Genomic DNA, 26,472 nt, shown 5'->3' on the forward strand with positions numbered 1-26,472 from the left:
CACCAACTCCCGGCTATACAAATCTTAATAGTAATTCTTGACTGGGCTTTGATCTCCAGTAGGTCAATATTACTGTGTTTGACTTTGTTTTCATGAGTCCCAGCCTTGCCTCCCCCCTTAATTCTCAGGGCAGGGGACAGAGGGAACAAAACTGAAAGGAAAGGAGTGGAACCAAGTATAGGAGGAAAGGCATAAAAATCACAGCATACACTGATAAAAAAAAAAAAAAAGTCCTCCCATTGGCTCCAAACCAGCAAGCTAATGAGGCTACCCTGAAGTAAGTGCTGCAGGTTTGTAAAAAAAAAACTGAAATAAAACAGAATGGCCTACCCCACCTGGGCATACCTGAACATACATGACATGCTCACACTCTTGCCAGGCAGAAGGGGCTCTTCAAGACCTCTCTTCACTCTCTGGCTTGTTCTAGCCAATTCTTGTCTTGATCTAAGAGGTTTTTGGTGTTTTTTTTTCCCCCTATATAGTCCCACTGTGTCTCCCTGACTGCCTGGAACTCACCATGTAGACCAGGCTACCCTAGAACTCACAGATCCACCCATCCCTGACTCCCTGGTATTAAGGACATGTGTATTGTGTCCACCTCTCATGAGAGATGCTGAGTCTTTTCTTGGCTCTAACAACCTAAAGGAGGAGCAGACCTGTCCAAAGGTTACAGGGTAGAACCCTAGGTCAAGTTGTTCCATATCCCAGCTTGTGTTTGTGGTGTGGCCTTCAAACAAGGAGCAGTTTCTCTGACCTTGTCTCCTGATTTATAAAAGAAGGTAAAGTAATTACTACCGTAGGGTCATCTGGATGAAAATTGCTAACAGACATGAACATCTGTTCCACAGCTCACCCAAGAGAAGTGTTCGGAGGTTGACTTTGGACAACTAAGTAAAAAAGGAGTGCACTGAAAGACTTAGAAATCTTCAGAAGAAAATCTTGAGGCTTCCCGGAGCAGAGCTGCAGGCCCTGGTATGCTGAGGACTGGCTGCTACAATCGACATTGTCACCTCTTCTACAGGAGGAACTCAAAAGAGAATTCCCAGTCCTGTGCTTGGGCCCAGGTTGGTACAAATGCATCTCTGGACCACATGCCTTGCTTGAGCTCAGAGGAGAATGAGGAAGTAAGAATCTGGCTTTTTTTTTTTCTTAATCCCACTATTCTAAATAGAGGTGGCCACTCCCTCCTCCCCTCTAATCAAGCCTCAAAAGTAGGGAATTCCTTGAATATTGAAAGGTGTTGAGGCAACCATACTTACCAACAGATATCCAGTTCATCTAATACTACCCACAACAAAGACACCGTTCACACAGAGCATTGTGAAACTGAAGGCAATACACTACATCTCATCATTTTACACACTGAAATAAAAATTCAGATACCAAGAGGTCCTTTCCCAGGGTTCTGGTTGCCTATGCAGCGTTCTTCCCCTCTCTCTCTCAGTGTGTTTGAACTCCCTTACTATGAGAAGTAGCTGGTGCCCAGGCTGCATTATGTAGAGCTGGGATTTATAAAATGCTAAAGGAAGCCACTGGACTGGGCTTCCGGAAAGCTCCTTAATGGTGCTCTTTTTAACCCACTCCTGTCCCATTCCCCCTTTTCTCTGGCTTAGAACACAATGGTGGTGGCTTTGAATCATGTGATTCATGTGACCCGATATTCAAAGCTATTATAGTTTGGATCTGAAGTGTTTTCTGACGGTTCTGTGTTCCGCTGACAGGGCTTTTAGTACATGATTGGATCACGAGGGCCCAGGCTTCATCAGTGATTTAGTCCACTCAGATTCATAATTGTGTGGCGTGGAAAGGTGATGCTGACTAAAAGGTGGGCCCTGCTTGGAGGGTGTCAGTCACTTGGGGCATTACTCTGAAGGTAAATCTTATTCCCAGCCCAGGCTTCTATTTCTGCTTCCTGGTAGGAATAATGTAAGCAGATTTCCTGTGCTACTCCTCCCACCAAAATGACTCAGCTTTGGCTAAAGACCACAGTCATGGGCAGAAATCCCTGAAATGGTGAGCCCAAGTAGGTATCTTTCCATTACTTTTCTTGGATATTTTGTCACAACAACAAACCAAACACAGAAGTCATTTCTCAAGAAGGGCAAATCAACACTACAGACACCTGGCTACTCGGTGACCTATCCTGCCATTCTGAGCCCTGCACTGATTTTTTATGTGATGGAAATGACCTTCCTCTTCTTTGAGTCATCAAACTCATTGTGTCCTGGCAGCAGAAGGTAGTCCCGGCATTTGCCCGATGGTCTTGGTGACTTCATAAGTGCTTATCTCTTACGAATCCAAGATGTCATCCTCATCCTGTGCATAGGAAAATCCGAGGAATGCACTTGAGGTCCCAGAACTGCTGGCCATGGTGTCAGGGGTGCAGCCAATGGACTTGGATACCGCTTCCTGGGTAAACTCTGGGTCAAAGTGTTTCAAGTCAGCGGGTCCTTCCTGTTAGTAGAAGCCAAGGGATGAGAAGGGGGTATTGAATATGAGTCAACTAAGGATCCCAGAGCTTGGGAGAGGGATGTCAGACCTTCCTTTCTGAGTGCCTCCTGGTCCTTCATATTTAAAGTGACTGTCTCATGTTCCACACCAATCCTCAGACAAGCCACTAGTCAACGTATACTTCCTAAGTGCTTACCACATTCCAGTTATTGCACCGGAAATATGGGAGGACAAAGCAGGGCAAGTCTCTACTTTCAAGGACCTAATATGATGGAGGAGGAGGCAGGAGGATCATTTAGGAGTCTGATAGGTCCTAGGTAATAGAGACAAAATAGGGGCTGCTCAGCTATATTGGAGAAAGATATGTTTGGGAAATGGCAAAACATGCTCACAGACAAACAGCATAGTTGTACACACCTGGAATCTCAGCTCTTGAGAGGTGGAAGCAGGAGGATCAGAACTTCAAGGTCATCCTCAGCTACATAATAAGTTTGAGTTTAGCCAGGGGTGCATTAGATCCTGTCTTTAAAAAGATATGATGCTGAGTGTAGTGTTACAAATCTTTAATCCTGGCACTTGGGAGGAGAGACAGGTGGTTTTTCTATGAATTTGAGGCCAGCCTGGTCTACCTATAGAGAGTTCCAGAACAGCCAGGGATACATAGACAGACCTTGTCTCAAACAAACAAAAAAAGAAAGAAAGAAAGAAAGAAAGAAAGAAAGAAAGAAAGAAAGAAAGAAAGAAAGGAAGGAAGGAAGAAAGAAAGAATAATAGATTCTCTGCTTCCACTCCAGAGACAGAATATATATACCTATCTATTTAAGTATGGGCCAGTCATGTGACGGGCCAATTAGACATTGCCAAATAACTAAGCAAAGGCTTGAAAGGGGTACCTTGGGAGTTGTCTCTCATGGTACTCTGACGCCACCATGTACACAATCTGAGACTGGTTTGATGGAGGTAAAGGGGACTCAGGAAACAAGCACAAGTGAGATAATCCCAGCCCAGCAGTGCAGTTCTTCCACTGCTAACCACAGACCTGAGGGCTCCACAGAGAAGAGTTGAAACACCCAAAGAATCCAAAGCTACACAACCACCTCTAGCTCCAACTCCAGGGACTCTGATGCCCTCTTCTGATCTCAGCTTGCACTTACACCATAGCTACCTGCCCATACCCATCTACATACATAATTAAAAATAAAATCATAAAAAGATTGTTATTTGAGGCCCCCTACTTTAGAGGGTAGGAGTAAACTAATACTAGTGTTTCTGCAGAGGAAAAGTCATTGCCCCTGTGGTTTACAATATAAGCAGGTGAGTAAATGGTGGAAGGACCTGCAGGTCTGCTTTAGCATGCAGGTCTTGGGCTGGGGAAACAAACAAGCCATGGCTGCCAGCTTCTCAGAAGGGCCATGGGGTTCAGTGGTCCAGCCCAGGGTTCAGAGTTCCTGGACCAGACTGTGAATCTCACCCATGATGCTTGCCTAACCGTGTCAGTTGTGTAGCTCTTGACAACCAAATAGTTGCTGTTTTTGTTGTTGTTGTTGTTTACAAATAAAGGGCTCAATACTAAGTATGATGTGGTACTTTGTATAATGTGTATATGAAGTCTCTTAAGTAAAACAGAAGCAAAAATCCTCCAGTATGTGTCACTTTAATGCCCATGCATTACTGTATTTTCCTGTGTCCTTTCCTGGGACTCTACACACATCCTCTCTTGTGAAAAAAAGTTCCTGAAAAGAACTGCACGTAGGTCTGATCAACTGATTAAAACCAGTAATTGTGGAGAGGTTGGAATGTTGCAGGTCTGGGGCCTAATTACAATTTACCTTGGGCTATCTTTAGCCACTCCCTTAACAGTCATTCCTTGTCCACCTCTGTGTCTGACCGAGCATCCTGTGGCTAACAGATAAAAAACCTCAGGGGTGTATAAAAGACCATAAGAATGCCTTTATGTAGCATCTAAGGCCTATAGCAGGGATTTTCCCATTTTGCTGTAACCCAGTTACCTAATATTTCTACCAACATATTTGAAAAGGGCCTTGGTGTATGACTTTCTTTGTTATTTTATTATAAAATATTCATAAAACTGTTACCGTGTTGGAACAGGTAATTTTAGGTAACCTAATCCGTATTTTCAAAATGTGTCACTCATATTTGACTCCAGGATACACTATATCTTATTCCCTTTGACACCCTCCACAGGTTCATATTAAGACACTATACCTATTGTCAGTTTAAGTCCTAAGAAATAAAATCGGGGTGTAGCTCAGTGGTAAAGTACTTGTCTAGCATGTGTGAGACTTGGGTTCCATTCCCAACATACAAAAAAAAATCCTAAATGTATCCTATCTGATTTTTATCAAGAACCTGGTGCTGGAACCTAGTCCCTAGCAAGCAGTGTCTCAGACTGGAGGCCTCATGTAACCCCTGGAGTCTGCAGTCTTTCTGTTAGTCAGCATGAGTGATGAGCCAGATTTGCCAGAAGTGGACAAGGCTAACACATGAAAACTGAATATCCAAGAAAAGAAAACATTCCACCAAAGGAAACTCTCCAGGAGGAGAAAGTATCCAAACCTCATAAAATAATAATCTTGTCCCAAGAGCAACAAGGATCAGCATGGCCTGAGGATCTTGGTTCTAGGCTTGTCTTTGGAAACTGTGTATTTGTATCAATTTTAGACACTTGGTTATAGCTTCACACCTATACAGACAGGCTAAAGGGTAGCAATAGCCAGTGTTCTTTAAATGTGTTTTCAAACTTCCCACTGGAATATAAATCCCATTGTCAATAATCTCACCGTTGTTGGTCATGGTGCATGTAGTTCTTTGCCTCTGTTTAGCCTATACAGGCGCCCTCAACTGCTTCATTATCTTCATGAAGTTGCCTACTTTTGCAGCTCCTCAAACTCATTTTTCATTACAGTAAGTATAATCACATGCCAGGGTGTTGGCACACGCCTTTAATCCCAGGATTTGGGAAGCAGAGACAGGTGGACCTCTAAGTTTGATGGTAGACTGCTCTACATGGTGAGTTCCAGGATAGCCAGGGCTACAGAGAGAATCCCTGTCTCAAAATAGCAAAAAGACAAACAAAAAACCAAAAAAAAAAAAAAAACCCTGTGTGTGTGTGTGTGTGTGTGTGTGTGTGTGTGTGTGTGTGTGTACCTTAAAGACCAGTATCAGTTCAGGATACCCCAAGACCGAGTTCTCAGCCCAAAGATTTATTTGTCCTACAGAGACAAAGGGCAGAGAATAAGAGACAAAGATAGGAGATGGAGGCGGAAACACCAGAGATGGGTAAGAGATATTTGTCCCAGGCAGGACAAAGAACTGTATCTGGATAGAGAGGAGACAGACAGGACCCACAGGCAGATGGTGGTTCATAAAGGTAAAGGGGGAAACCCCATGTTAGGATGAGGTGGTTCGTTTTAATTGGGCAAGTTAATTAAGTGAATCAAAGGGGACTTTTGATTGCTGGGCCTCGGTAGTCAGCCTCAGGAGGAGGAAGTGACCAAATAAGGGAATAGACCTTGGTGGCTAGGATTAGGAATGTAATCTAACAGTTTTTAGCAAGGCAGAGGGAATGGAGGAGAAGGGCAAGGCACACACACACACACACACACACACACACACACACACACACACACACACGCACGCACACATGCTTGCTTGCACAAAACTAGTGCTAGCTGGCCTTGGTCGCTCACTCTTGCAAACCCAGTACTCAGAAGACAGGTATGGATCACCATGGTTTGAGGCTAGCCAGAGATCTAGGATAGCCTGGACTACACAGTTTCACAAACAAAACAAAACAAAACAAAACAAAACAAAACATATCTAGTGTCACATACATGGGCAGGAACTCCCCAAAGGAAAAACAATGTAAATAGGCAATGAGGAATGCTGGCAGTATACTCGTGTGGAAGGAAATCTACCAGCAGCGGTTTCCCTGGTGAGACATCCCGCCATTTCCCTATTGCTTCTTCCAACATCATTTTATAACTTTGGACAAGAAATACACATCATTTTTATCATCAGGAAAAGGCTGTGTAGGAGGATTGTGAGTTAAGGGCTAGCCTGGGCTACTACGCCTCAAACATAAACACTGTATCGGCTCTGTGGTAGGGTGCGGTGCTGGTGATAAAGGAGCAGCCCACAGCTCATCTTTCTTAGGCTGAGCTACCCATGAGAGTCCAGCGCAGCTAGAGCCAGTTCTCACTCTTGTGTTTTGGATAAGACTCTTGGCCCCTCAGCTTCCCCAGCTGTATAAAGGGTGTTGTCCTAGATCCTACCAGCCCTGGAAATCCAGAAGCCAAAATCTGGAGACCCCCTCCCCCCTCCCCTCGCTGCTGCCATGCTCACTTACCACATTTGGGTTGAAGGGTGGAGTTAGCCTCTTGTGGTACAGGTCATCCCAGTTTATGGGACTAAAGAACACATGGTCCTTTATGTCGAGCTGCAGGAAGAAGACACTGATTAGCTCGTCACAGCTGCTCCCCAACTGGTGCCCACAACTGGCCACCAAGGTGACAGAACTTTCCCTGGGTTGCCCAGCCCAGGGAACATTCTTACTTTCTGAATCATCTGAACCCAATTTTTTTCCCTACAGCCACAGGTGCCTTCCACAGCTAGGTCTCAGCACCCACACCATACTAGGCTCTGGCAGCATGGCTATAAGCAAGGCTAAAGAACTGGTTATCAGGGGAGAAGGTATACAGGGGGAACTTGGAGACAGCCACCCACTCCCACACACATTAATACACCTTGATTCTTCCAGAGTGCAAGCCAGAGTAATAGAAGAACCTGCTCACCAAAGAAGACAGGAGAAATAAAGCCCTAAGAAAAATGGTGGGTTTCCGGGGACTCGAGGGAGTCTTGGGCATGGGTTCCCACCTCATTTCTAAAACGCCTCTCCTTCCAGCAGTCCTCCCTGTCTGTTTCACACTGAACGGTACTCCAACACTTTGCATCACTACTGTCTCTCAGAGGCTTGATTTCTGTGAACGCATAACTCATTCCAAGAATCACAGGAATGTTCTAAGATGCAAAATCCTCCTTGGAAGGAAGGGGTCTGTCTTCACAGGAGCCTACGTCTAAAAGCAGGCTGGGTACATGGACGGCAAATAGCCTAAGTGTTGTCTCAAATCACAGAACCTGGCATGGAGATCTTTTAGTGTATGTAATGCTTGCAAACTCTTGTTATATGCCAGACATGGGTCAAAAAGCTGTGCTACCCACAGAGTAGGAGTGGGCAGTCCTAGAGTCTATCCTTCAGATGCTAAGGCCATCTGGACTATAGTCGTCTCCTCCTCATTTGAGACAGGGTCTTACTATGTGGCCTGGCTGGCCTGGAACTCACTTTTTAGACCAGGCTTGTCTAAAACTCACAGAGATCTGCCTGCCTCTGCCACATGTGAAGGTCAGAGAACAACTTTTGGGAGTCAGTTCTCTCCTTCCACCACGTGGATCCTGGGGATTGAACTCAGGATGTCAGGTTTGATAGCAGGCATCTTATACCCAATCCATCTTGCTGGCCCTGAAATGATCTGACACTAAGTAATAAGATTTTTTGTTTTGTTTTGTTTTTCAAGACAGGGTTTCTCTGTATGGTCCTAGCTGTCCTGGAACTCGATTTGTAGTCTAGGCTGGTCTTACAGAGGTACGCCTGCCTCTGCTTCCCAAGTGCTGGGATTAAAGGTGTGCAGTGTGCACCACCATCTTGGTTTAAGATTATTTTTAAAGTGATCTTTAATCTTTTTAAAAAACCCATGTATGTGTCAGAAAAGGAATGAAAGGAACAGACTATGAATTCCATGAATTATTTATCCCCATGTCTTATGTGTCTTGCTGTTCTGCTCCTTGTACAGACCACAGGACTTTTGCACATGTGCCTATGGCTGGGAAGCCTCCATCCAATTCTACACATGGTTCCTCATATTCCAAGTTCAGTTTGTCACCTCTTTAGAGGGGACCTGCCTGGCCATACCAGTGTGAAACAGCACCATTCCTATACAGCCTTATTGTCTATCTCTGCTCACTGCTCATTCCCTTCCTGAAATTTGTCACACTTGGTGATAATTGTACAGAATCTCTGTTTTTTGTCAGTCTCCTTCCACCATCAAGCTTAATCATATCAGAGGTCCAGGCTATTAAACCTGGATCAGTGCTGATTCAGCAAACATTGGTTGGCTAAAAACACTGTATTTTTTTTTTTAAAAAAATAGTCAGGGACTGGAGAGGTGGCTCAGTTGGTAAAGTGCTTGGTAGATAAGCATGAAGACCCAAGCCTGGATTGCTAGTACCTATGTAAAAGCTGAGAATGATGGCATATTCTATAATCTCAGAACCAAGGAGGCAAAGACAGTCTAGCCAATCAGTTAGCTCCAGGTTCCATGAGAGACCTTGTCCCGAGATATAAAGTGGACAATTGGAGAAGACATTTGACATCAACCTCTGACCTCCACACATACACAAATACACATATATCACACACAAACAGAAGAGAGACACACAGAGACAGAAAGACAGACAGCTCCTGGCTTCAGAGGGCAGAAGAAGGCAGTCTCACTGCAGGTGCTTCTGAGCTGTCCCTGCAGGAGGGACCTGTGCTCTTTGGTTTGGTCACCTACAAAGTCTGCCTTGGAACCCAGCCTCTGCCTCTGGTCCTTGTGGAGAAGGCCTTGCAGGAGGTCACAGGCAGCCACTGTCCGGCCTCCAGGGATCTGTAGTGGCTGGTGCAAAATGTTCTCGTACATCTGGGCCACATCTGTGTTGAAGAAGGGGGGCTGTGGAGACAGGGAGAGAAACTGGGGGTTCAGCCATGAGACTTATCAGGGAGTGTTAGAGCAAGCTGGACAGCCAGGAGTATATAGACAGGCCTGCGTCCAGTGCCACAGCTGGTGGGGCAGATGAGGAGAGAAAGGACCTCCAGGCTTCTAGCACAGGAGAGAGGATTGCCGAGAGAGTCATAGACTTTGGGCATCCATGGGAGGCTCCTGGAGATCCTGGGACCTCTCACCCTCATCACTTCTTCCTGGCCCCACAGCCATCTTCTGCCAGAGGCTACAGACCGGCAGACAAGAGAAGCAAGGCCGGGGACCACTAAATTGCACAGCTAAGAGTTGGACTAGAAACTATGCCCACAGTCTAGGCCTCCTTGCCTTTCTTCCGGTTCCTCTACCCACTGGTTCTTCTGAACCTTCAGAACTTACTCCTTCTACAGCATGCCCTGCTGGAGAATCCAGGCCAGAGGAAAGCCAGCCTCAGGCAGGTCCACACAGGCTTTCACATAAGTATACAGCCCAGACTAGCCTGCAATCTACCACACTGTGACCTTTCGGTCTCAGTTTCCACCTTAGTTCAATAAAAGTAACTCTCCACTCTGTGAAGCGGCTGTTGTTATAAATGAAAACTGTGAAACTAACACTGTTTCAAAGAGATATACATTCCTCAAATTCACTTTGGCCTCATTTTTCCTCCCGGGGTACATAGATAGCTCATTTAATTCCCTGTGCAAAGCTAGAGTAAGCTGCATGAATTGGGGACCATCCTCAGCTTCCCCAAGCCACATGTACCCCACAGACATCTCTGTCCACTCACCAGGCCATGCAGCATCTCGTAGAGGACCGCCCCTAAGCACCACCAGTCCACCGCTCGATCGTAAGGCTCTTTACGAAGCACTTCGGGGGCCAGGTACTGTTGGGGGAAGCACAGGGGTGAAGACGCCTAGCTTCTGTTTATCTGTAAAGAAGGCACTTGAAGGGTGTTGATCCCGCTGTCATAGCTTATCCTGTGTTCATTTGTATCCATACACCAGAGACTTGGTTGGTGACAGGCCCTTTGCACTGGGGACATCCAGGAGATCAGGCAAGACTACCCTGTATAGTTTACACACTGTACATTACACAGGAGTACCAGCCATAGGGGTAAAGGGAGCTACAATCTATCTGTGATCTATTCACAAAGCCAGAATGGTAATTCAGAAGCAGGCATGCCTTCTTATTTGTACATATAGCCTGTAAGCTATCTGTGTCCTAGCACTGGAGAAGCCCTGGAGACACCTCACAGTGTAGCAGGGTGACAATAGCGCAAAACCAAAGGAATGTGTCACACACTTGTTATGGAAACCTTAATGCATGGGGGAAGGTCAGGAAAGGGGTGGTATTCCAGGTCACATTGACAGATGGGAACATGCCAGGAGCCGTGCCTGGTACAAGGAAAAAAAACATAGGCAGTGCTGTGTTTCTGCAGGTCCCAAGGGTTTAATGACCTCCTGGCCTGGGGTTGTCTGCTGCTAAGGAACAGAGTCCCAGCAACAGACACAGCTACCCTGTGGGTCTGTGGAAGGGAAGAGAATCATACAGCCTCGATTCCTCTTCAGTGTGTGTGTCCAGGCAGAGCACTTGACCTGCCAGAACTTTGGCTTTCTTACCCTTAAAGTGGGAACATAGTTGGAGTGGTAGCTGGAGAGATGGTTCTGTTCGTAAATACTTGCTGCATAAGCATGAGGACCTTTTTCCAGATCCCAGCAGTCACATAAAAGCTAGGTGAGATGGCTCACATAAGTAGCCCCAGTGATGGGGAGATAAGCAGATCCCTGGATCAGTGGCCAGCCAGCCTAGCCAAATTGATGAACTCCAGGTTTAGTTGGAGACACTGTGTCAAAATATAACATGGAGAGTGCTTAAAAAAGATACCTGACATTAACCTCTGGCCTCCATTTGCAAGCATGTGCACATGCCTGTCCACATCTACATGAACATGCGTAAATACCACACACACACACACACACACACACACACACACACACACACACACACACACACAAAACAAACAAACAAATACTAGGGACACGGATTCCCTAATGGGAACATGGGAACAAGTGTAGGTACTCTTGTCTGTATGTCTGGCACTCAGCAGTGGCAGTCCTGGAAGAAGGGACGTCTCCTACATGAGACACAATTCCATAATCCCTGCTCCCTAAGCTAGTTATACCCACTGAAGGACAGGCTGTTGTCAGACTTCGGGGTCAGCTTTATTCATGCCATGCCATGCACAAGCACAGACAAGGGTCCCTTCTGGGAGAGGTTGTCTGACCTGGTGGAACCTGTTGGAATCCATCTGTAGGTTCAGGCACAGCTCTGCAGGTTGATGGAGACTAACAGGGTGGCTCTCAAGTCCTGTTTCAGACTTGACAGGGAGGCGCTTTGCAGTCCTCGCCCTCTGCCCCTTCTGGTGTCTGTCCAACCCTCAGGGGTCCTTCAAGTTCAAGGTCCAACACCTAAGACTGGTGGGACTTCAAGGAAAGATTTTAAACCCAAGGCAGGTCAGACAGACAGATTAGTTCCTGCTCAGACATGTGTTGTTTGTTTGTTTGTTTGTTCATAGGGGTGCTGGGGTTGAACTCAGGGCCTCAGGCATGCCTGGCAATCACTCTACCACTAAGCTATATTACCTGTCCTAATTATTATTATTTTGAAGGACTTTCTTACAACCCTCATGCCTTATCCTCTCAATGAAGATATTCATGGGGATTAAAGAAATCTACAAATTTTAACCTTCTAGACTCTCCATCTGAAAGAGGGTCATGTTTATGTTTATGCAAGCCCTGACCTTAACTCTCAGGCCACGCTCTCCTGGTCAAGGACTTGGCCCTATGGAGCAGTGCCATCCCACACAGCAGCCACTAGCCACATGTGGCTACCGAACAATTGCTTGTGCAAAGGATCAAGATTTGGGTCTAGCTGGGAGTGGTAGTGCACGCCTTTAATCTAAGGATTCGGGAGGCAGAGGCAGGCAGATCCCTGAGTTTGAGGCCAGCCTAGTCTACAAATGGAGTTCCAGGACATCTAGGGCAACACCCCATCTCAAAAAACCAAAAGAGGGGCATGCATACAGTATTCAGGCAGATACTTAGGCAGCTCAAAGGGCCCTTTGACGTTGAGTGGCCACGTCATGCACTCATTATGGGCTGCATAAGGACTCAGTACACATGTGCAAGCTTCCCCCTTTAAGCGAGCACCTCCACATTCTCTCTCTCTCTCTCTCTCTCTCTCTCTCTCTCTCTCTCTCTCCTCTCTCTCTCCCTCTCTCTCCCTTCTCTCGGCTCCCTCCCCTTCCTCTCCTACTCTCCCTTCATCTGTCTGTCTCCCTTCATCTCTCTCTCTTCCTCTTGCTCTCCCCCTCTCCCCTGTAATAAACTCTATGATTAATATTAAGAAAAAAACAAAAAAGAAAAGATAAAAAGGTTTGGATCTGTTGAAATGTGGACTATAAATGTAAACTATATTCACATGCTAGATTGTAAGACTAAGAAATAATTCATTGTTTCAACATTTTTTACATTTAGTGTGTGTGTGTGTGTGTGTGTGTGTGTGTGTGTGTGTGTGTGTGTGTGTGTGCCTGTGTGCCTGTGTGCCTGTGTGCCTGTGTGCCTGTGTGCACATGCTACAGCATACATATGGAGATCAGAGGACCAGTTTGGAAAACTCAGTTTTATCCTTCTTCCATGTGGGTTCTAGGCATTGAACTCAGGCCCTTAGCCTTGGCAGCAAGGCCCTTACCCACTAAGCAGTCTTGACAGCCCTATTTCACAACTTTTTACTGATTATGTATTTAAATGAGAAGATTTGAGATAAATTGAGTTAAATAATTGTTAAAATTAGTTTTACCCATTTTCTTCCCACCCACCCCCCACATACACATCCCAAGACAGGTTCTAACTATATAGCCTTGGCTGACCTGGAACTTGTTATCTATGCCAGGCTATTCTCAAACTCACAGAGATCTCTGTAATTCTAAATGCTGGGGTTAAGGCACTTATCATTATGCCTGGTATCACCTGTCTTTTTTACTTTTCTTCAAGATTTATTTAATTTTATTTTATGTGTATGCATGTTTTGCCTACATGTATGTCTGTGTGGCACATGTGTGCAGTGCCCACGGAGACCAGAAGAGGGTACCAGATCCTCTGGAACTGGAGTTACTTTGGAGGATTGGCGTGAGCTGCCATGTGGGTGCCAAGACCTGATTCCTCATCTTCTGCAAGAAAACAAATGCTCTTAACTGCTGAGACAGCTCTCCATCCCTGTCTTTATGCGTACACGCACACACACACACACACACACACACACACACACACACACATTTACATACATGATTTGTTTCAATTTTGTGGGCATGGGTGTTTTGCTTGTACCACTTGCATACAATATCCACGGAGGCTAGAAGAAGACATTAAATCCTTTGGAACTAGAGTTGTAGATAGTTGTGAGCTGACATGTGTATGTTGGGAACCAAACCCGGGCTCTCTGGAAGAGTAACCAGTGCTCTTAAGCAACTGAGCCATCTCTCCAGCCGCCCCCCCCCCTTTTTTTTTACTTTTTGAATGTAGTTGCCTAGCATGCCTGGGGTTCTGAGTTCAACCTCCAACATCCCAATAAATAAGGTTTGCATCTATTTGTTTTTGGTCTCATGAAGTCCCGTCTGACCTGGGATCTAATATAATTGAGGCTGGCTTCAAACTCCTGATCTTCCTGTCTCCACCCCACAAGTGCTGGGATTACAGGCATGCAACCCTACATTCAGCTATAGCTTGCTTATTCCCATTGGGCAGTGGTGGAATTCACTAGAGGTAGCTGGGTGCCAACCCTTCCAAAGCTGGTCCCTTGACACTCGTGAGGAAATGAAGTCTCAGTATAGGGCTGACTTGGAAAAGAGCTTGAGATGATGGAGTGAAGCCTCTCTGCTGTAGCCTGGTGGCTTTATTTAGGGCTGGCCTCAGCCACTAATGGTCAGCCTTCTCCATAGATCTTCCACATACCTCGGGGGTGCCGCAGAAGGTGGATGTGGTCTCCTCGGGCTCTACACATTCCTTGCAAAGGCCAAAATCTGTCAGTACCACGTGTCCCTGTGGGTGAGAGACAAAGGAAGGGGTTGTGGTCAAAGCTCAAATGCCACACCCTAGAGCAATGGCTGTGCAATATGGTGAGGAGATGCAAGCTGCATACAGACTCAGGGCTCCTAGCCTGGATGCCAGGAGATCTCAGGGCACAGGCTGGGGACATGCCACTCTGCTGTCTTCCCTAGCTCATCAGGACTCGGGCCCATGCCTACAATAGTGGCAACTCCAGGATGTTCTTGCTGGGTAGTAATCCCCTTGATGAAGGGCTGAAGACTGAGAAATCAAGTCCACCGATGCCATCTGGGCTTGAGGATGGAGAAGGTAGACAGGTACAGACGGCTATCAGACTTTAGGAGCTGCTGTGCCTAATCCTCACAGCTGGGACTGTACCCTGTCAAAAGTTATGCTGCTCCTGAACTGAATGGTGGAGGCCAGGAAGGTCCAAATCTCCTTGTGTCAACTCATCCCGAAGAGCCATGCCTGCTTAGGGCTCCCATCTGTGAGGTGCACTGAGGCCTCTCTTGCAACCACAGTGCAGCTGCACCTCTCCCTGTGCCCCACCCTGTCTTCTTCATTCTCCTTAAGGCTGTATCTTTGGAAAGTATTCCCCAAGAAATCTACATTCCATCCTCCATCTCAAGGTCTGTCTCCAGGGAATAAGGGAACAACATGGAAGGTCTACAGATCCCTAGCTTCCACCTGGCCACACTCCATACCCTTCCCCACAGGTCTACATACATACATACATACATACATACATACATACATACATACATACATACACACACACACACATAGTCTCCTGTGCACAGATTTATATAGATAGATACGTGCATGAGCCCATATGTACACATATATCCAAGAATGTATGTTACCACATGCATACATTATAATTCATAAATACCCATGTATACAGACCATGAATGGAGAGCATAGAGTTGAGCTGCATGTACACACACACACACACACACACACACACACACACACTACACACCACACACACACACACACACACACCACACACACACACACACACACACACACACACACACACACACACCACACACCACACACACACCACACACACACACACACACCACACACCACACACCACACACCACACACACACCACACACCACACACACACCACACACCACACACCTGGCAGTCCAAGAGAATGTTTTCTGGCTTCAAGTCTCTGCAGAAAATAAGAGAAAACAGTCATTTACTGAGTGAATTGGGGACTTGGGTCCTAACAGGAGAACTACTCGTGGAAGCCCCCGTAGGTGAAGGAGGAAAACCCAGGGAGCCTGGGTACTTGACTCTAGAAAGGAGGACACCCCACCCCTAAATAAGGGACCTCCTCAGTCAAAGGACCAAGTTCACTGGAACTTCATGGCCCAGTGGCTGCCTGATGGAACAGAAAGGTCCTGGGACTGGCCATGAGCCAAGAGCAGGCCTCACCTGTAAATGATGTTGAGAGAGTGTAAGTAGCCAATGGCACTGGCCACCTCTGCAGTGTAGAACCGGGCCCGGGGCTCCAGGAACCTACGTTCCCGCTGCAGGTGGAAGAAGAGCTAGGAGAGGGGACAGTGAGATGGCGGCTGGATCCCAGCTCCTAGATCACAAGATGGGGTCCTTCAAGGCCCCCTACTCCATGCAGGCTAGTTACCCTAGTCTAAAAAGACTGCATGCTGACCCCACCCCTCAGCACACTTGTACTCTCCACACCTTCAGATAGCATAATTAAGCAGCTGCTGTGTTCCAGGCTGCAAGTCAGGCTCTTTGACAATTCTTGTTTAAATCTCATGACCATCTTCAAGATCTCAGCTGTGATGTCAGTTTCATGTCAAAGGAGGAGTTAAATGATTTGTCTAAGGTCCCACATCTTAGAGTTGGCTGAGCTGGAATTTGAAACCAGGTAGTTCAAGACATACTTTGTGTGTGGGGGGGGGTTGGAGTGGGAGAGGGTAGACTCTTTCTATGTAACCCAGATTGGCCTTGAACTCAATTCTCCTACCTCTGTATCACAAGTGTTGGGATTATAGGTGGGAGGCATCATGCCTAACAAAAATGTGCATTTCCTCCAACCCAAGCCTTAGGATGTCACACTGAGCCCAGCTTAGATCTCTCTGTTTGGTCTGCTTTGTTGGTTGCAACATTTAGGAATGTGAAGGCTGAAACCTCCCCCATTGGACTCAGGCTGAAAAACATTTGGTTACATATAGGCCAAACCTGGTACAATTGAGAAGAGCCTCCACTAAATTTTGCCCCCTTGTTCAGTGAGACCAAAAAAAAAAAAAAAAATCCAAGATGGTGTCCAGCTTGTCCTTGCCTTGCTCTAGGCTTAGCAGGTAGCTCAGGTCTCTCCTTAGGATAGGAGATATCCTATCCTAAGACATCAGGCTAGAGAGATAGCTTAGTGGGGTTAGACTGCTTGCCATGCAAGGGTGAAGGCCCAAGTCCAGGTCCCCAGAGACCCAGTATAAATGCCAGGTGGGCATGGCTGCCTACCTGTCATCCCAGCCTTGGAAGGTCTGGACGGGATCATCAGAGCAAGCTGGCTAGCAAGACTAGCTACCCTGTCCTGGCTAGCAAGACTATCTACCCTGTCCTGGTTAGCAAGACTAGTTACCCTGTCCTGGCTAGCAAGACTAGCTAAACTGTCCTGGCTAGCAAGACTAGCTAAACTGTCCTGCTCTGGGCTTGGTTGAGAGACCCTGATTTGATGAAAAAGGTAGGAGGAAACTGAAGATGACTCTTGACATCAACCTCTGGCCTCCATGTGCAAATGTACCTACATGTTTGCCCCACCCATAAAAATAGGCATGTACAGTACACATACATGGAAATAAGTTATAAAAAATGATACTCATGGCTGTGGGCCTATGCCTAGGTGTGGGGAAGGGAAGTATTGGAAACAGTCAGCACACACTTCTATTGGCAGAGACCTTTCCTGGGGTCTATGTACGTGAGTAGGAGCCACCTTGTGAGGGAAACACCCAGGCAACAGCAGGAAAGAAAAGGGCCTGCATAGCCTGGCTTGTCTTGAGAAGTGACTTGCTGAGCTGAGGCTCTCAGCTGAGCCTCTCAGTTTCTTGGACTACCAAGCAGTTCTGTTGTAGGGATTCAGTGAGCTCATTCTAAGTGGGGAACACAGTGGGCAGCTCCCTTCCTGAGGTCCACTCACCTCTCCTCCGTTGACATAGTCAAGCACAAAGTAGAGCTTCTCTGGGGTCTGGAAGGAGTAGCGCAGGCCCACGAGGAAGGGGTGCTGCACATTCTTCAGTAGGACATTGCGTTCTGCCATGATGTGGTTCTGCTAAGGAGTCACAAAGACAGGAGTCCATGTCACTCACTGTCCAGCACAGCCCCTTTCATTCCAGCACAATCCAGGTGACCTTGCTTATGGAGGTGTCCTGCCCAAGACTTTTTCCTACCCCAGTTCAGATACCCTCATTGGCTCTCTATTGTCCCCAGCCAGGCCTAGCCTCCTTGTTTAGTACTTAGAAGTCAGTGTCCCGAGCCTCACCCCCAGCCACTTCATACGAGTGTAACTTCAGAAACCCCTACCCCGGGGTGACAAGCAAAGCATATACTATGGTAGGATGGTTGAGTCCCAGGGAAACTCTCTAGGAAAAAATGTCATGCAGTATCTATCCTCATGCCTTTGATCCTGCTATTTTGTCCACCTGTACATGTCCCCCCAATCTTGTGTGTGTGTGTGTGTGTGTGTACACATAAGAACTTGATGGATGTCTCTCTCCATTACTCTCCACCTTGTTCTTTGACACAGGATCTCTCATTGGACCTATAGCTTACTGACTGGGCTAGTCTAACCAGCTAGAAAGCCTGGGGGATACTTTCTCTCCATCTCCATAGCACCAAGATTAGAGATACATGCTGCCATGCTTAGCATTTTATTTTTGTGGGTTCTGCTGGATCAAACTTAGGTCCTCATGCTTGCACAGGGAGCACTATGCTGTTTTAGTCATCTCCCTAGCCCCAGGACATGTCACCTTCTTTTCAAACTATCAAAATGCTGTTTACTGTCAGAGTCAGTTCAAGACCACCTAGGCAGGAAGACCTCCCCTCCTTGTGGGCATGAATCACTGTTTCCTGAGGAGTTTGACCTGACATTCTATCTTCTCTCTGTCCTCATAATCGTGTTGAAGGAATTCAAGTCACCGGGGCATCTAGAGATCCAAGCTGGCCAGGTGGACAGGGCCTATGAAAAGGGTGTGGTGTGAACCCAAAGTGTGTGCCCTCTCTGACACCTAGAGAGGGCAGAGAGCTGGTCCATCAGTGGATTCTGTTAAAGGCTCTTAGAAGGCAGAGACCTTCTCATCCTCCTAGGGAGATGTCTTGGCCTGCTTTCCTCTAGAAGGGTTAGGGTCCTGTGTGTGAGCTGGACTTTCTGAGCTACTCCTCTTGGACCTCTTGGAGATGAAACCATCTTGGGAAGCCACCCTAGGCTGGGAAGCAAGAAGCAAGAGGGGAAGTAACCATTCCTGAGTCTGGTACCTCTTTGCTCTTTATGATGGACTTCTTCTGAAGCACCTTCACTGCATAGAAGGCTCCATCGGACTTTCGCCTGGCCAGTAGGACCTGAAGGAAAGTACAGACCCAAGACATCAGGGATGACAAAGTTCTCCTGGCAGCCCCCAAGCCCAATTCTGTGGAATGCCAGTATGTGAGCCTTCTTTTTGCATATGCTAATGAAGGCAGCAGGCAGAAGGCTACAGAAGGGAGAGACCCCAACCTCCACTCTCCTCTCTTTACTTACCTTCCCATAGTTCCCTTTACCAATGACTTTGAGGAACTCGAAGTCTGTGGGTCGGGCACTGTGGACAGGAGAAGTGCAAGGATCAACGTTTGAAAGCTCGGGGGGCTGGATCTCTGGTTAATTCCAGAGCTGGAAAAATGCAGATGGCCTTGCAGAAGCCTCAGGGCCTCACCCCTGAAGAACATTGTCTCTTACAGCCCCAAGAAGCGTAGAAGACAGCCTCACACACCTCTCCCTACACCCACCCCAGCTCACAGACCAGTTAAAACTAGGAGAGACAATCAGGTACATGGTGCAGAGGCCAGTCTTCTCCATCCACCCCCATCCCCAGCCAGGAAAAGGGCCTTCGGGTGGAGAGTTGCTGACAGTGAAGATGTCTGGGGTCATTCCAGGCAGAGGGCTTAGCCTGGGCCAAGGTTGGGAAGTTAATGAGAAATGAGGCTGCACAGGCACAGAGTTAGAGGGATTCTGGTCCAGCTGGCACAGGTTTTGAGCACACCAAGGACCTTGGATTTCATTTCTAAAGTCAAGAGAAACAGCCATGGGACAGCCAGGTAGGAATTTTGTCTTAGAAAACAGAACTCACTTTGGGTTAGCTGATGGCCCCAGGTTGATGTTTCCATTGGCCCTAGAAGGCTGAAGACATTTAAAGAAAGAGGCAATCAAGACCTGCAAACATCCTCCTCTTCTTTGGCCTAGGCCCTGGTTCTGCCAACATCACTACTAACTAGCTTACCTCCTTCTCTCCCTCCCTTCTTTAACGGGTTTTCCTCCCTCGTATCCACCCCCTCCTCCATCTCTTCATTCAAATCACACCTGCTTCTCCTAATGAGCTGGAGAGGCTGCTGGCCATCATGGCAATTATAAGGAAAGAAAACCGAAGCTAGAGAGGAGTTGTCCAAGGTCTTACAGGTGGCCAAGGTGGGATTTGAATCTATGTATTTTCGAAACCAATGTCACATTTTTTTCTAACCAAATCTACTTCTTATAGCTCCCTGCCAAATCTCTCTTCAATTTTCCTTGCAAATGCCCATCTCTGTGAGTCCACAGTAAAGTGGCAGCCCCGAGAGTCTACAGGGCTGGCCAGTATTTCTACAGATCTCCTCAGCCTTGGGAGAAAGTGAGTCCCTGGTGCAGGGTGCTGGGCATTGGGAGAAAGACTAAGAACTACTCACCTGTGGCCTAGGAACTCCAACTGGGCTGGAGGCCATTCTGTAGCTGTGATGAGGTAGGCTCTGGGGTACAGGGAAGACCTTGGCCTCCAGGCAGGACTGCCCTCTTGCCCACCTTCAACTTCTGATACAGCCTTAGCAGCTCCCACCCTAAAGACCAGAGGTCCATGCATGGATGAGACAAATGTCACTTGTCAGACCCAGCCTTTCTCACCAAACAGTACAGGAAGGATGGAGAGGGACAGCTAGGGTGGTCCCTGCCTGGCAGGGTCTTTGCAAATGTTGGGGACACCTAGGACAGGAAGACTCCTATGATTGACAGATGCCCCAAAACTCCAAGGTGGCTGGAGCAGGCAGGACCCTTGTAGGCCTAAAGATGAATATTTCCTTTTACTTCTCAGTGAGGCACTGAGACCTTAAAAATGCTTTATGTAATTTTGTTTCTTTTTCTTTCTTCCTTCCTCCCTTCCTCCCTCCCGCCTTTCCTTCCTTCCTACCTTTCTTTCTTCCTTCCTTCCTTCCTTCTTTTCTTTTCTTTTTTTTTGACAGGGCCTTGCTCTGTAGCCCATGCTGGCCTTGAGCTTGCCACATATCTTAGGTTGGCCTTGAACTGCCTTAGCCTCCCAAATGGAGACAATACTGAAGTGTGCTACTACACATGATTTGGAACAGGATTTTCTTAGCTCTGACTGTTTGTGGGTAGCCTAGACTTTCCAGACTCACACATAGGCATGTTGGCAACCCTGAATTCTTGCGAAAAGTCCCAGGATATAAGCTCTGTGTTGAATACAATCTCTCTTGGGTACTTTCCCCAGGGTCCAGTAACAGCAACCACACTGGGGCGATTGGGCCAGAACCATGGAATCTCACAGGTAGCCAGAGTGTGAGTTTAAGTGGTAGATAGAAGGAATCAGTAGTTGGTCTATGCAGTCAGTGGCACAGAAGGAGAAGCCAACTGTCTAGGGTTTGTTTTGGTTCAGGGGCTGGGAACCTCACAGGCTCTGTACATCCCACAGGGAATGATGCAAATTATTCAAAGATCCCAGTTTTGGTTGTTGTTGTTCTTGGCATCTCTTAGATCACCTTATTTTTAGGAAAGGTCTTAGAGGCACCGCTCTGGACTGGGTGGGACCCTTAAACCCATTCACCCATGGCCAGGAACTTCTACCAGGTTGGAGGTTACCCAACTGAGAAAGTAATTGCGACAGAAGGGAGTTCCCCAGCAAGGCTGATCTAGAGGCCTCCCATTGCCAAACTCCTGCACAGCAGGCCGTAGAATTCTAGCAGAGGCAAGTGCATCCTGGCCTCTCTGATGCTCCCACAGCCAGCCTGAAACACTACCATCCCTCCCTAGGTTGTCCCCGGGGGTCCTGTGCCTGGCCCAGCCTGGCCCTGTCCCACATACCTATGCAGCCTGGGCAGAGGCCTCCGGGAGATGCAGCAGTCGGAGCTGAGCACAGGCCGCAGGCAGACAAGAGAGACTCTCTCTGTTCTCCCAACAAGAGCCAAGTGTTAGTGCCTGGTGCCCTCAGCACAGAGCTCAGAACTTCCAGCAGTGGCAGTACTGAGGGGGCTGGTGATGTCACACAGGATCCAGCAGTGCTTAGGATGGGATGGGAGACCTCTGTTCCCTCCAGGACACCATTGCTCCCTAGAAGATGAGGGTATATGTAGCAGTCTCAGAAGATCCTGGGGATCACTGGAGACTGCAAGAGAATGTGTGTGACAGTGTGGGTCAGAGTATGTGCTCTCTGCAAGTGTTTTGTGCAGAGATGTGCATGTCTCTGGTGTGCCAGTATGGCTGCAGATTTCAGATATTTGTGTCAGTGTGTGTGCGTGCGTGTGTGTGTGTGTGTGTGTGTGTGTGTGTGTGTGTGTGTGTGTGTGTGAGGCAGTGGTGATGCACACCTTTAATCCAGCATCCGGGAGGCAGAGGCAGGCAGATCTCTGTGAGTTTGAGACCAGCCTGGTGTACAGAGCAAGTTCCAGGACAGCCAAGGCTACACAGAGAAACCCTGTTTTGAAAAAGCAAAAAAAAAAAAAAAAAAAAAAAAGAAGGAAGAAAAAGGAAGTGTACATGTGTTGGTATGACATTATGTACATGTGAGTGTGTATCTGTGCTGAACTTATCATTGTTTTTCTGTGTGTGTAGTGGATGGAATGTCCCCAGACATTCAATGTGTCACTGTATAGTATATGTTAGCATATAAGCCTGCATGTGAGTGTCTATATGTCTGGCTTCAGATGAGACTGTGTCTAGTAATATGTGCATATGACTATGTAATCATATGTATAGGTCCATCACTGTGTGTCTGTGTCCATATTGGCATAGTGTGTGTGTGTGTGTGTGTGTGTGTGTGTGTGTGTGTGTGTGTGTTCGTGTGTGTACGTGTGCATACATATATTGAGAGCCCAGCTGCCAGAACCTAGGGTTCTAAACAGGCACAATATAGACCACCTGGTCTAGAGGAGAGGAACCGAGCTACAGCCCGGGAAGAACCCACCTGCTAAAACCCTGTAGATGCTCCAGAGAAGCTGGAGCTGGCTCTCTGTCCAGCTGACCTTGGACTTGGCTACCTAGGTTTTCCCTGTGGCTCTTCAGGAGCTCTGGCTCATGGTCCCTAAAGCAGGCCTGGCTGGCTCACAGCTCTTCCGCTGTGTGAGAACTCACATCTTAGGAGTTCCTGGCCGTTAAGGCCTTGCTGTAAGGTGTGCCTGTAGGGTTCTCATGGGGGTCCTTTCATCTATCAGGGGATCAGGAGGGGTCGGCAGGTGTTATGAGGAAGGAAGGAGTTAATGGGAGCAACACAGCTGCTTTCTTCTTGGGGCTTTCTGTGTGGCTATCCAATCAATGGCCCTAAGCACAGAGCGCTGTGGGTCAGGCATCCTCATAGACTCTAAAGGGACCTGGAGGTGTTGACCCGAGAACACTGCACTAAATAGTATCAAAGTTTCATTCCCCCACAAAATAGAAATGTTGAACCAATACACAAGTCTGCAGGGAGACATGTTGACAAAACACACATCCTTACCAAGGACATTTCTTTTCAATAACAAAAACCCCATGGGGTCTTTGCAGGACTGCAGGACTTTAGAAAAACAAGATGAAGAAGCTAACAATAGGCTAAGTGCCCCTGCCTGGTACGTAGGAACACCACAACCATGCTGGCTCAGTTCCTCACCTCGTACCCTGCCTAGACAGCCCATTTTTCTCTTTCTTTTTCTCATTAAACTTCTCTAAGGAGCTGTCGGCACTCCTCACCTCCACTCCTTTTCTGTTCCACTGCTGAACCCACCTTGGATTTCGTCCCAGCATCCTGAAGAATCAGTGGACAGTGGATTCTTATGTCAGGGCCAGGGATGACTCCTGGGTCCACATCTCCCTCAGCTTAGCTGAGGATCTGGCATCCTTCCTGGCATCCTTCCTTTGCCTACCTGGCTCTGAGAGGACCTGGGGTTCCTTACTGGACTCTCTTCCTCTTTCTCTTCAACCCCAGCTCAGTCCTTGGGTCTCTATCTCCACTTATTTCCCATGTCCATAAACCAGTTCAATGGCTTAGCCTCTCGTGCTTTCTTCCTCTGTCTAGAAAGCACTAGTCTCAGACAACACACATGGCTGACTTCCAGTAACATGGTAGAGGACCCTGCTTCGATGGGTCCTCCAGGAGAGGCCTGTGCTGACTGATTGTGTAGGTTTATGTGGGGCTTAGGGCTTTTAGCGCAGAGCCTGTGCAATTCTGAGACAGTCCTGATGGCTGGCGCACCCTCCTCAGTAGCCAGCCTCTCTCTGGAGGCTAGGTACCTGGCTGTACACTCAGCGCTCATGCCCTCTGACGTCACTAGTCAAGCGCTCTAATTTTCCACCTCAGACTAGAACATGGCTCATGAAGGCAGACTTTTCTTGCTCACTGTTGAATCCTTTACATCAAGAACTGGCCTGAAATAGAGGAGGTATTCATGACACATATGACTAATGAAGTCAAGGAGTGGAATGATCAGGCATAGTATACATGCAAAATGAAAAATTATATAAACCAAGCTTCTGTCTATGTAAGATTACATAAATCAAAAAGGGGGCACACGTCTGACGCAATTATCAAGGAGAAAGCAAGTTTCAGGATGGTGGGTGCATTGGGGTACTAATTTTATTAAAGTGGGAAAAAGACAATGGACATTTGCATGAATAGCTACAATAAAATGCAAAAATGCCATGGCCACTAGTTATTAGGTTATTTGTTTTTCATTTTGAATTTCTATATAAAATTTCCTACAGTGTCACTGTTTAATTACTCAAGTACCAAGTCTCTGCAGTACTTCAACATGTTCCCTGCCCAGTCTCCTGTCACCTTGACTAAGACCCCATTCCAGTCCTGTAGCTCCCTTTCTCTTGTGTTACCATCTTGTGATAGATACAACCTGGCTCAACTTGTCGCTATTGTCATCTCCTGATTATTTTATTTTATTATTACATTTATTCTCTCTCTCTCTCTCTCTCTCTCTCTCTCTCTCTCTCTCTCTCTCTCTCTTTGTGTGTGTGTGTGTGTGTGTGTGTGTGTGTGTATTAGAGGAAAACTTGAAGGAGTCGGTTCTCCTACCATGAGGGTACCCAAGATCATACTCAGGTCATCAGGCTTGATGTCGAGACAGGGTTTCTCTGTGGCTTTGGAGGCTGTCCTGGAACTCTTGTAGACCAGGCTGGTCTTGAACTCACAGAGATCCACCTGCCTCTGCCTCCCGAGTGCTGGGATTAAAGGCATGTGCCACCAACGCCCGGCATGGCAAGTGTTTTTAATCCAGTGAGCAATTTCACCAGCCCTTATGTCACCCATGGGCCATTAATGTCATCCCTCCCATCCCTTGCTGCTGCCTAGACATGCCTTTCTCTGGCCCTTCACTGTTGTGCCTGCTTCAATCTCCCTAGACCTACCTGCACAGTGGGCTAGGGCAGGAATAATTCACAGCTCTCTCTCTCTCTCTTGAGAACATCCCCCCACCAACATGACCTGCTTGCCTAACCCTTTCATGGGTCATCATTTGCCTCCCCTAAAAACTTTGTCCAATGGCCTCTCCTTGTATCTGCTTCTGTCACTGTACCTGGCTTCACTCCATTGAACTGTGTCATTTAACTGTCTTAGCTCAAGGGCTAGCTTGGTTTTCTTTTGTTCCTGGAATTGTCATCATCCAGACGTGTATGTATGTACGTGTGTGTGTGTGTGTGTGTGTGTGTGTGTGTGTGTGTGTGTGTGAGAGAGAGAGAGAGAGAGAGAGAGAGAGAGAGAGAGAGAGAGAGCATGTGTGTTTTGATGAAGAGTGAATCCAGGACTGCCAACCAAGTGTTCCACCTCTAAGCTAAACGCCTCCAGCCCTGTTATTCCTGTTAAATGAGGAGGAAACTGAGGCATGGTGAAGAGAAATAACTTGAGTGAGATACTATGTCAATAAATGATATAAGTAGAATTTGAACCCAGGCAAGCTGATTCCCAAGACCCACAGCCAAGAATCTCCAGAAGAGATTTAGACAGTTAAAAATGGAAAGAATGAAAGGGGGGGTATGAAGTGAAGATATGAGCTAGTTCATTAAGAAAGGAAAAATTAGGGGCTGGAGAGATGGCTCAGAGGTTTAAGAGCACTGACTGCTCTTCCAGAGGTCCTGAGTTCAATTCCCAGCAACCACATGGTGGCTCACAACCATCCGCTATGAGAGCGGGTGCCGTCTTCTGGTGTGCAGATATACATGGAAGCAGAATGTTGTATACATAATAAATAAATTTTTTTAAAAAAGGAGAAATTAGGCAGAGAAGAGATTAGGCCAAGAAGAAGAAATTAAGGAGGCATGGGAAAGTAGGAGGAAGGGGAAGGAGTTAGGGACTAAGGAAACTTGGTAGAGGAAAAGGAGGACGGGGGATGAAGTTAGGGAGGGAAGGGGAAGAAGGGCAAGCAAATGATAGAAAATGGTGGTTAAGGAAGCATCTGGCCTAGGCAGGCAGTTGCAATACAGAAGACACTGCTTCAGAGAGCTGAGAGCAAGGCAGGTATTCTGCTCACAGGATAGCCCCTCACCTCCAAAGCCTGGGTCCCAGCGCAGATCCCAGAGAATTGTGCTTTCTTTGTCTATCCAATCCTGACTCACCAGCAGCCTTCCCAGGCAGGAGTGACCC

At 47.2% G+C, this 26,472-nt stretch overlaps 1 protein-coding gene and 1 long non-coding RNA gene across 3 annotated transcripts in view; one reads left to right on the top strand and one right to left on the bottom strand.

Annotated features, from left to right (window-relative positions):
- The window catches only part of LOC107978501, a 3,664-nt gene extending 1,679 nt beyond the window's left edge, over positions 1-1,985 (top strand). Inside the window, exons 3-4 of the long non-coding RNA XR_004770492.1 lie at positions 849-1,825; positions 1,896-1,985. This is a non-coding gene — a long non-coding RNA (uncharacterized LOC107978501). The remainder of the gene's footprint in view (positions 1-848; positions 1,826-1,895) is intronic.
- Positions 1,986-2,247: 262 nt separating this feature from the next.
- On the bottom strand, positions 2,248-26,472 carry Sgk2 (serum/glucocorticoid regulated kinase 2). Of its 2 annotated transcripts, none has more exons than XM_027423513.2 (14): positions 26,375-26,472; positions 21,720-21,965; positions 20,318-20,464; positions 19,729-19,778; positions 19,143-19,200; positions 18,881-18,964; positions 17,547-17,675; positions 15,821-15,933; positions 15,518-15,554; positions 14,276-14,362; positions 10,054-10,149; positions 9,084-9,239; positions 6,821-6,910; positions 2,248-2,454 (listed from the first exon to the last, which is right to left on the bottom strand). In XM_027423513.2, exons 3-14 carry the CDS (start codon positions 20,351-20,353, stop codon positions 2,290-2,292), a joined length of 1,101 nt encoding a protein of 366 aa, XP_027279314.1. In that variant the 5' UTR covers positions 20,354-20,464; positions 21,720-21,965; positions 26,375-26,472; the 3' UTR covers positions 2,248-2,289. The 2 variants fall into 2 exon arrangements, with proteins under 2 accessions (XP_027279314.1, XP_027279313.1); XM_027423512.2 differs by having other exon boundaries at positions 17,547-17,678.

This window comes from Cricetulus griseus, chromosome 6, assembly GCF_003668045.3.
Source record: "Cricetulus griseus strain 17A/GY chromosome 6, alternate assembly CriGri-PICRH-1.0, whole genome shotgun sequence".
NCBI lineage: Eukaryota > Metazoa > Chordata > Mammalia > Rodentia > Cricetidae > Cricetulus > Cricetulus griseus.

Excerpts from the sequence above, each read along its gene's own strand:
- Sgk2 (XM_027423512.2), bottom strand. The coding sequence starts at position 20,353 with ATGGCCTCCAGCCCAGTTGGAGTTCCTAGGCCACAG. Across the intron at positions 17,679-18,880 it reads CCATCATAAAGAGCAAAGAG|CAGAACCACATCATGGCAGA; the intron begins GTACCAGACTCA and ends GTGACTCCTTAG. Across the intron at positions 6,911-9,083 it reads TGGGTTCCAAGGCAGACTTT|CTCGACATAAAGGACCATGT; the intron begins GTAGGTGACCAA and ends TTCTTCCTGCAG.